Here is an 11,026-nt window from a genome sequence, read left to right on the forward strand (position 1 = left end):
CCTTGAAGTTGCATTATCAATATAAGGAAAAACACCATTACTTTGAGTAAATATGTAATAGAGACCAAGGAGTTTTCAGACATTTTATTACAGAATTCTTACAAACCATATATTTAATACTATACTGCTACTGCATTTATTGCTGTAGATTAAGGTTGAGCTTCTTTTTACCTCTTTATATACTGTTGTGTAGCTTAATCTACAATTAGACATCATATTCTATTGGATCATCATATGTTTGCAGCATTAAAGTCCTGTGAGAACTTTTTTTTAATGAAAAACAACATGTTTTTGTACAACATAGATTATACAACTAATCCAAGTTTGGCTTAAATATCTCAAACAATTCAGAACAATCTTCTCAATGCAGCAGCTTCATGTTGTGTTATTAATTATGAGCCCAATGAGTCTTTTTTTATAAAGGGGAAAAATCAAAGCATAGATGTTTTTCATAATTTCTTTATTATTATTATTATAGAGTTTCTATCTGAGTGTCTAAAGACAGGCAGGTGTTTAACAGAAACAACTGACTCATGGAGCACAGGACCAGGGAGGGAGTATCTCTTTTTCTTGTGACATACTGCACTGAACATAGTATTTTCCGTGTGATAAGAACATATAGATACAAATAACAACATATAGTAAATTTAGCAAAGCACAATTAATTTAACTTCATAGTGAAAATTAGTCATGAGGCACAGTTTACTTCAAAAGCCTATCTTTCACACCGGTAATATAGTCAATTACATAACAACATTCATTTTGATTGATTAGATGTCTTGTATATTCATTATACAGGGGCTGTGGCTCAGGGATAGAGTGGGTGTCTTCTTGTTGGAAGGTCGTTGGTTCGCTTCCCCTGGTCTGCATGTCATAGTGTCCTTGAGCAAGATACTGAACCCTAAACTGCTCCTGATCCGCTGGTTGGCACCTTGCAGGGTATCCACTGCCATCAGTGTATGTATGAATTACTGTAAGTGACTTTGAACAAAATATGTTAAAGGCCCTAAAATGTAAATTAACAACATATGTTTTATACTGTGGATTAAAGAGCACATTTTTAACACAAATAAATCAAGTGGCCTGTATGAAAAGCATCACATGCATGGAAGGGGGACTTGATTGTAATACTTTCTGCTGTCTTGATATTTTGGCATCAAGTTTGTTGGACAGTCTTGACGATGACCTATTACCAAGTTAAAGGGGAACAGTCTGCTTTCAGTTCACTCATTCCCAAGACTACAAAAAATGGACGCGGTTCAGAGACAAATGGATTTATTTCTCTGAACTGCTTCCCCTTTTTGTCATTTTAGGAGTCTTGGGCACTGAGTGAACTCACTAGATCCTTTCTCTGAAAGGGGAGGCAGTTTAGAAAAAGAACTTCCTCTTTCTCTGAACTGCTTCCCTTTTACCTTCTTAAATTTGGAGTGCGGGTTTTCAAAGAATTTCCAAATATAAATTGAAGACTGGAATTTGACTAAGTAATCTACATTTAGTGACACAGCAGAGACGGAAACAATAGTGTCAGCACCACTTTGAAAACAACTCTCAGCTGAGTTTACCAATATACTTAGACAAGAAACAATGAAGATTAAAACCCCCATGAAATGAAGGTTATGTCTATATCCACTACCTGTTTGGTTGAAGTAGCATAAAACTTCCAGTTGAAGGCGGTTTGAGGAAGTAAATTCTACTTAAAGAAATTCCAGTCTCCATATCTGAGTACTGTGGAAACAAATAATGTTTGCTCTCGCCAATTTATTACCCACAATAAGGGTTGTTCAAACAAGCTCCATTCTTTGTGTGCCGTTTCCTTGAATATTCCTCCTGGAAGTTGCAATATCAATATAAGGAAAAACACCATTACTTTGAGTAAATATGTAATAGAGACCAAGGAGTTTTCAGACATTTTATTACAGAATTCTTACAAACCATATATTTAATACTATACTGCTGCTGCATTTATTGCTGTAGATTAAGGTTGAGCTTCTTTTTACCTCTTTATATACTGTTGTGTAGCTTAATCTACAATTAGACATCATATTCTATTGGATCATCATATGTTTGCAGCATTAAAGTCCTGTGAGAACTTTTTTTTAATGAAAAACAACATGTTTTTGTACAACATAGATTATACAGCTAATCCAAGTTTGGCTTAAATATCTCAAACAATTCAGAACAATCTTCTCAATGCAGCAGCTTCATGTTGTGTTATTAATTATGAGCCCAATGAGTCTTTTTTCATAAAGGGGAAAAATCAAAGCATAGATGTTTTTAATAATTTCTTTATTATTATTATTATAGAGTTTCTATCTGAGTGTCTAAAGACAGGCAGGTGTTTTACAGAAACAACTGACTCATGGAGCACAGGACCAGGGAGGGAGTATCTCTTTTTCTGGTGACATACTGCACTGAACATAGTATTTTCCATGTGATAAGTACATATAGATACATTTAACAACATATAGTGAATTTAGCAAAGCACAATAAATTTAACTTCATTGTGAAAATTAGGGGAAATTAGGCACAGTTTACTTCAAAAGTCTTTCACACCAATACCAATACACTTTCATTATAGAGGGGCTGTGGCTCAGGGGTAGAGCCAGCGTCTTGTTATTAGGGGCCGTTGGTTCGATTCCCCTCGTCTGCATGTCAAAGTGTCTTTGGGTAAGATACTGAACCCCAAACTACTCCTGATGTGCTGGTCGGCACCTTGCAGGGTATTCACTGCCATCAGTGTCTATATGTATGAATTACTGTAAGTGACTTTGCACAAAAGCATATATTAAAGGTCCTAAAATGTAAATTACCAACATAAGTTTTATACTGTTGATTTAATGAGCACATTTTTACCAAAGATAAATCAAGTCGACTGTATACAAAGCATTAAATGCAGAAGTACAGTTATCAGTTAAAAACAGAACATGCAGATCCTTTCTCACTTCTGTTAAAGTGAACCTGAATTTGACCCACTGCCAAAGAGATCACACCATCTGCTACTCAAAGGGATGCACTATTTTCTACCTCTGCTGGATTCAAGAGTGTGTATGGGACTCCCAGACTTCCGTTTCTGGCTTTGATGTGAGCTTCAAAATCTTCAAGCCTTTCTTGAAATTCCTTTATCAGCTTGCAGGGAGTCTCCTCAGTGAAATGTTGTGTTGGGTAATGGCCAAGAGGCACCTGATGAGATCACACATACAAACATTTCATGTTTCGTTTATTAAACATAGACTAATGTGAACATGATGTAAAGTTTGAGAAAGTGTAAAGAATGTTTATCAGGGGCTTAAACGTGGCATTTTGATATATGTGTGATATATAAACCTATGTAAAGACTTTACGCTAGTTAAATATTAGGGGTGTCACGATTGTCCAAATCCTCGATTCAATTACATTTTCGATTCAAAGGTCACGGTTCGATTCGATTCTCGATTTAATTTTTTTTTTTTTATATAGCACAGGTTGCTATGCCATTTTTTGACTAGACTTTTATGCAATATAATATCTGACCTTTGTTTGCAATGTACCACACCACATTGTCAAATTTGAAACATTTATTAACAGCAAAATGCAGTGGTTCTCAATTATTTTTTGTCAAGCCCCCCCCTAGAGGACAGAAATGTTTTCATGCCCCCCCTGAAATACTATTGAGAATCTGATAATATTTAATTATTTACCTGTATAAACCACTGTATGAGTTGCAGCATTCTGCATACAATCACCTGATTTCCTCATTTCAGACCGTTTTCACGGTAAACCCAAGGGTTATGTAGGCATCGTCATATCTCCTGCTCCATAGTTCCTGACCGAAGGATTAGAAGAAGAGCTTGTGTTTGTCTCTTTTTTGAGATTTGTAGGCTGGTGTCAACACGGAATGTTTTATTTTGAAAAGTAACCGGATGTTATATTGTTATTTCGACGGTTGACTTCCTGTCTGCTCGATGCAAAATTCAGCTGAATTGCTGCGTCATGCTCCGGCATCCGCCAGATATGTTCCCGAGGGCTCCGGATTGCCGGAGCTGGGCTGGAAGTTAACAAACAGACTTTTAAAGTGAAAGTGAAATCTATCAGCTCCGCTGGCGCAGCGGACACGTATCCAGTGGAAATAGACCTTCGCGTCCCACCCCTGACATCTCACCACGCCCCACAGTTTGAGAGGCCCACAGTTTGAGAATCACTGGCATAATGTAACAGTAACTTATATCTTCAGTCAATTGGAAACTTAAACAAAATTAAAGCTACAAGCAGCAATGAACGGGCCCTCGCAGTCCACGCGCGTCAGGGCAAGACCCTCTACATGTTTGAGCAATTTGGAGTAGATAGTAATTTGTATGTGGAAGTTATACTGAGTTGATGGTTTTATGGTGAAGTATCAAAATGGAGCACGCCTCCAGGTGTGACGTAGGTGAAAGCTTTTGATACGTTTTTGTCCACAGATGCTACTTGCAAAGTTTGGTGCAAATCGGCTAAATGGCTTAGGAGGAGTTGGAAAAAGTACGTTTATAATTTTTTCACAGCGCCTTAGTGGCACATGGGGAAGTAGTCACCTGGGTTTCATGTCATTCAGACAGACCAATGTGGAGATATCCAGCACTTTGTGTTTTGAGCAAAATGTACAGGAAGTTGTTATTCAATAACTTGAGTGTTGTTTGGAATATCAAAATTCTTTTAATACGTTTTTGTCCGGTGCTGTGCGCAAAGTTTGGTGCAAATCGGTGAAATTGCCTGGGAGGAGTTTGAAAAAGTAGGTTTGCGTCATTTTGCGAATTTGTGAAAAAAGATGAGGTGGAAATGGGCGTGGCCTATATGACAAGATTCAGCACAATTCAGTGAATACGTGGATATAAGGTTTTTGAATGTGCAACAAAGTGTATGTGAGTTATAAGCCTAAAACACACTTTCCTTGTTTATAGTGCCATCTAGTGGTGGAAATTGAGGACGACAATAGATTATGAAATTTTTCGGCAAGTGTGATGTATATTCCAAGTTTGGTGAGTTTTGGGGCATGTTCAGGGAGTGAAAAATGCGATCATTTGGGATGAAAAAGTGGTAATTCGAAAAACAATAGGGACCTCGCAGGTCGAGACCTGCTCGGGCCCTAATTACCTGCCATCTAGTTTCTGCAGAGCTTGCAAACTGTGGCTTATTTGTCAACAATGCGAACGTTGTCACCATAACTCACTGCAAATCCAAAATATTTCCACACCGGCGACTTCAGTCAACGAGGAGGGGGTTCAAGTTCCTTTGATGGGCCTCCTGCATCTGCAGTTGCCATTGTTGTAAGAGTGGCATAGCTATAGACATATATACATAGACGCCTCATTGCTGCGATACTTCGACGTCGCCGCCATATTGGAGGAGGCAGATCCGCCCCGTGATCTAATACAAGTAAATGGAGTGAGCTTTATGAAGCTCCTTCTACAAAGTGCCATAAGTTAATGCCTCTCATTTACACATTCACAGACGTAAGGATATATTCAGGAAACAGTGAGGAACCAAAAACAGCGTCTGTAACGTTCGCTGATGATTATAAACATTAACTACTTCTTATATACAGGTCGGTACCATACCACAGGATGGATTTTGTAATCATCACAGTAACAGCGTTACATACATTAGCAGCTATAAACACTTGTAAAAACATTATAAAAATACATCCTGTGGTTTGGTGTATTGTATTGTATTGTATTGTATGTGGTTTATTTGATAGGGACAGATACAAATCATGTGGGTTGTACAACAATCCAACAGAAAGCATCATAGCATTTATAGCCTTAGCTAATTTCCATTGCCTGTCCCTAGAGGGGCCTTTAGAATAACATACAAAGAACCTGTTTTAAGAAACATCCTGGTGCCGACCTGTACACTGAACATTTAAGGAGTAGTTAATGTTTATAATCATCAGAGAACGTTACAGACGTTGTTTTTGGTTCATATCTGTTTCCTGAATATATCTGTCTGTGTGTGAATGTGTAAATGAGAGGCATTAACTTATGACACTTTGTAGAAGGTGGCTTTATTAGGTTCACTCCATTGACTCGTATTAGTTCATGGAGCTAAGCTGCCTCCTCCAATATGGCGGCGATGTCTACGTACGGTCCAGCGCTCAATGAGGCGTCTATGTATATATGTCTATAGGCGTAGCCCCTTTCAGGAATAGGGCGGTGCGTGAGGTGTGTGTGCGTAAGGACAGTGAATGAATGGGAGAGGAAGGAGAAGCGAAAGGAGTGGCAGTAGTAGCGACAGTAATAAAGTGTACAATATAGTCTTCAGTTTGGCTGTGAATATAGGTGATGGCTTCTCAAGATACAGCAAAGCGCCCTGGTATTACTTCCCGACCAGCTTAACACGTGAAAGGGAGCTCACCCTGAAGGTAAATACAAACTTCGGCCCTGTAGAAATTAATCTCCCTTGTGCTTCCCGAAGACGGTCCGGGAGCTGAACAGGAATGGTGTAACACCATGCTATCGTTTGGCTTGCTGTTGCTGATAGCTACTGAATTAGCTAGTGGCTAAGTTAGAGGAGGTTGACTCGCAGCACTTCAACACGTGTATGTTTAAAATCGAAATCGTCACACCCTTATTGAATATAGATATTATTTATGTCATTTTTTATGAAGTCTTGTCACTTACAAAGTCAGCAGGCTGCTTGCTCAGTAACCGCACGGTGGCCATTGCATGAACTGTTGTGTTGACGTCAGGGAATGTGTCCAGCATCGTGTCCTCGTTTGTTTTCCCCTTTTTGGTTGGTGGAGGACGTTGCAGAGAGGTGGGGGCGTTGGGCATCCAGCCATCAAAGTCATACTGCAATGAATGATTGACAGATGACTGATTAAAGCGGCCATATTAAGCTTTACGGTATATGTAAAACATCTGCAAAGTTTCACACTCTAGGACAACATACTCTAAGACATCTCCATCAGCTGTATTGTTTTATGCCTAAATTCCACAAATGCGTGTGACTGGTGTCCATACATCTGTAACTATACGGTTAATGCCCCTAGTGTCCAACGCAAGGAAATTTGATCTCAACTTTTTTTCTATGACATCAACTTTGGCATGGATAGAAACTACCTGTTTGACCACATGGTCTGTTTTACGCCAGGTGAGGTTGAGGTTGGAGCACTACATGAACAAGAACAGGACCAATAATGTTAGCTAGTTAGCAGCCTGATAGCAAAGCTACTATCATATGGTCACTATGAGATCAATTTTTGTTATTTTTTTCAATTACATTTTACTCGAGGCAAATTCCGGTCCAAATTGTTACAGAGGGTTTTTCGCAGGCACATTGGATATCATAGAGATGATGGAAACTAGGCGTCATGCTTTTATTTAAAAAAAAAAACAATGTTAAGATTTTTTGGCATAGACACCTTTATTAAGCAGTAGACAGATAGGAAATATGGGAGAGAGAGGGGGATGTGACATGCAGCAAAGGACCTCCGGCCGGAATCGAACCGGGGTCAGCTGCGTTTATGGCATGCGTTCTAACCACTTGACCACCTGCGCGCCGCATCATGCTTTTATACCAAATGTAAACTGAGATAGTGACCTTAGTAAACAGCATACCTGAGTATATTACCCATTGTCGCATTTACATCAAAGCAGGACTGTGTCAAATTACAGCCTCATTAAGCATGGTGTAGACTTAGATTAAAAATATTCACCTGTCCAGAGCTCACAACCCCATGCTGTGCTGAGCAGGTGAAGATCACCATGGTGACGAACTTGACCAACTCCGACACAGAGGTGAAGCTCTGAGGAATTCCTGAGAATTAGACAGAATATTGTGTTTAGATAACTACATCAATTTGATTTATATTTGAACTTTGACGATAAAATGGTACATTAATGTGCAAATGTATCACCATTAGGCTTTGCTTTTCAGTAAAGCCCACCTGTGCTTTCCTTTGAGAGGAATCCATGAACAAAAATGTCTGAAATCCACATCTGCAGTTCAGAGTCTTGCTTGACCTCAGCATCATTCTTGTAGTAGTAGCCGAGCACTCCCTGCACAAACCTTTGAGAAATGTGTATAAGTTCAGTTAAACACGTTCCCAATTAACTTACACATTTATACACACTGCAGTAGAAACACGCTGTTTTTGTAATGCTAACAGACCAAATAAGTCAAATTATCTAATTGAAACAAGTTTCCACAGGAAATATGATGCTCAAAAATGTAATCATCCCTTTTACAGCCGTTTCTTCACATAAGCTTACATCACATGACGTACTTATCACACAGTTTGGTCATTATGTCAAATTGACTTTACAGTCTAACTCTCCTGCTGGCTTGTGTAAATGGCACTTTATGTAGATGTTACCAGCCTTTTTGTTGTGTCCTTATTTCATGGCCCCTGACAAACCCTACCACTGTCTTAGTCTTTACACTGTAAAGCAGCATAAAGTCTTCCAGTGATTTCATGTAACTAAAACCTAAGCATCATAATGCATACAGTACCTGTTGATGATATCCCAAAGCCTAAGTCCATCATCCCTGTAGTAGAAGTTTGGCACATCCTCCAGTCCACGCTCAGCAATGTCCTCTGGTATACAGAGGGAGCTGTAGGTCATCGAGGACATGGATCTCTTCAGGATTGTGATCATACCCTCTCCACCAGATGCTGCAACCTAGGGATCAGTCACATGTGTGAGGAAAACAGTCAGAGAAGGAATACTGTAGATCATATGATTTTACTGGGCATGTTGGTCTTTTCATACCTTTGTGAAAACTCCTGTCTTAGATATCAATAGCAGTCGAGCCATGATGTTGATCTGCAGAGTGTAGCGAGTGTGAGGTATGAGGAGCTGAAAGAGAGAAGAAACTTTGTTATTAACACTATTATTTGTCAACCAAGTCAGAACACTTGATGCTTCAGTGTGAAATACTTATAAGATACAAAAATCAGCAGTTTAAATAGACTTACAGTGAGTTCAGTATTCTCTCTCACAGTTACCTTGTACAGAGGATGCACCATGGGCACGTTGCGCATCAGTGACACTGTGAACGCTTCAGCCACCAGGTGAGTGCGCAGCAGGTGAGCATTAAGTTCATGCATGTTGAAATCTGCACTTCTCACAAAGATCTTGGCCATCAACCAGTCGTACTCAGAATCAGTAGGAAAGAAGATGGGGTTGTCGTCTGCTGGAGTCTGCTTCAGCTGCAGGAGAAGGAAGGAGGATGAGGTTCATTCACTCTGTTCGATACATCACCAGGACTGGTCAATAATGATTTAGATTTTTCTTATGTTTTTGACTATTTATTACAGATACAGCACATGTCCCTGCACCTACCTATGTGCCTCTGGGCATGTTATTCTTAAAATGAGGTCAGGAGCACCGATGGCGCACTGCTGTTTTGAGACAGAAGAAAACAACGATGCCATAGACCAACAAAACTGCTCAAAGATGCAGTTTTTCTTTATTTTGGTTTACTTTGTTATACTCAACTATTTTAATTTGTCAAATTTTGTTTTAAATATATATATATACATACATATATACATATACATATATATGTATGTATATATATATATATATATATATATATATACATATGTGTGTATGTATGTATGTATGTATATATGTATGTATGTATATATATATATTTAAAACAAAATAAATAAAACAAAATATGTTGTTGTTGTTGTTTGGAATGAAAGGACATTTTGTTTTGAATATATATATATATATATATATATATATATATATATATATATATATATTCAAAACAAAATGCCCTTTCATTCCAAACAACAACAATAAGAACTAAAATAAAATGTCATTTCCATTTTGACAAATTAAAATAGTTGAATAAAACATGTTATTAAGTCTCTAAGTGAGCATTCTGTTGCTTTTTGTTGTTGTGTCATAGATGTGACAAGAATCCTGCCTGCAGCTTGATATGATGATTTCAGTGCATTAATTTTTGTTGTTCTTACCTCTGAATTTTGAGGAAATGTCTCTTCAAAATTCCTACGCTTCGTCTCATAATGTTGTTTCAAATTGGAAATCTTCATCACAGCTATAGTCTCCTGGCATATTAAGCACATGGGTCTTGTGCTGGTTGGAGGGAGAATGAATGCGAATTTTTCAGACCATTCTTCTTCGAATTGCTGATTTTCACTGTCCGCTTTTCTTTTAGCAGTGAACTTGGAACACGCCATTTTCGTGCAATCTAGAGGCTCCTACAGCCGGCAAAATGTCAATATGTGAACTGCTCCAAAAACAAAAGTCAAAGTTAAAAATTGCGCTCGGAGCAGTGAGTGACCCAGTAACACGTTGTCTGTGTATCGTTGGCATGGAGACAAGTCCTGGTATACACGTGCCGACCCAACCAAAACACATAGTGAAGGAATGATAGTTTGGGGGCCACAAATGGTCTATGTTAGTGCTCCTCAATAGGCGGCTGGAGGGCCGCACCAGTCCCTACAGCCGCCTATTGAGGAGCACTAACATAGACCATTTCAACAGGGCCCACGGATACAGAGTCTTGCTTCAAGACTTTTAGCAGGGTGGATGCTTTTTGCTAGGAGAACATATGCGTTACTGTTTGAATCATATCATGCCTCTAGCTTGCAGCTTTACTGTTGCCTATATTTGACTTGTCATCTCACCTGAATAGCGATTGGCATCAGCTGATCTTGAGGTGTTTTGTGCAAGAGGACCAGGGGAGCCATCAAGTACTGCTTTTTCCTATTGATGACATTTGGTTTCACTCCATCCAAAAGTTTGTAGTCAACCAAGAATATGTTGCCTTTCTGTTGGACATTTAGGGAGGATGAGAAATGACTTGCACTCACAAACATGATTCTAATACTAAGATCAGTCGAGGTCACGACAATCACCTTCATTTCTTCTTCCAAGCTAGACTGACCATGGGGAAAGACCATGTCATCAGTGACAGGAAAGTTACTGGGTAGGGCCGTACAGCGTCTGATCAGCATGGGGTTGATGCCGTTTAGATACTGGTAGCCAAAAAACACATCCTCCTTCCAATGTTTCTGAACATAGTCTGGAAA

The 11,026-nt window shown here is 39.0% G+C and overlaps 1 protein-coding gene and 1 long non-coding RNA gene across 5 annotated transcripts in view; one reads left to right on the forward strand and one right to left on the reverse strand.

Annotated features, from left to right (window-relative positions):
- Positions 1-1,936: 1,936 nt before the first annotated feature.
- LOC115582674 (hydroperoxide isomerase ALOXE3-like) overlaps positions 1,937-11,026 on the reverse strand; it is a 14,820-nt gene continuing 5,730 nt past the window's right edge. For both annotated transcript variants that reach the window (XM_030418778.1, XM_030418786.1), the window contains exons 7-15: positions 10,853-11,019; positions 10,622-10,765; positions 8,963-9,166; positions 8,727-8,813; positions 8,467-8,636; positions 7,901-8,022; positions 7,670-7,770; positions 6,633-6,803; positions 1,937-3,180 (exon numbers count right to left, since the gene is read on the reverse strand). In XM_030418778.1, the coding sequence (XP_030274638.1) occupies positions 3,001-3,180; positions 6,633-6,803; positions 7,670-7,770; positions 7,901-8,022; positions 8,467-8,636; positions 8,727-8,813; positions 8,963-9,166; positions 10,622-10,765; positions 10,853-11,019 (1,346 nt within the window). In that variant the 3' untranslated portion in view covers positions 1,937-3,000. The remainder of the gene's footprint in view (positions 3,181-6,632; positions 6,804-7,669; positions 7,771-7,900; positions 8,023-8,466; positions 8,637-8,726; positions 8,814-8,962; positions 9,167-10,621; positions 10,766-10,852; positions 11,020-11,026) is intronic.
- LOC115582701 (uncharacterized) overlaps positions 6,194-11,026 on the forward strand; it is a 9,661-nt gene continuing 4,828 nt past the window's right edge. For all 3 annotated transcript variants that reach the window (XR_003984223.1, XR_003984218.1, XR_003984222.1), the window contains exons 1-2: positions 6,194-6,373; positions 8,959-9,028. This is a non-coding gene — a long non-coding RNA (uncharacterized LOC115582701). The remainder of the gene's footprint in view (positions 6,374-8,958; positions 9,029-11,026) is intronic.

Source organism: Sparus aurata, chromosome 1 (assembly GCF_900880675.1).
Source record: "Sparus aurata chromosome 1, fSpaAur1.1, whole genome shotgun sequence".
NCBI classification, from domain to species: domain Eukaryota; kingdom Metazoa; phylum Chordata; class Actinopteri; order Spariformes; family Sparidae; genus Sparus; species Sparus aurata.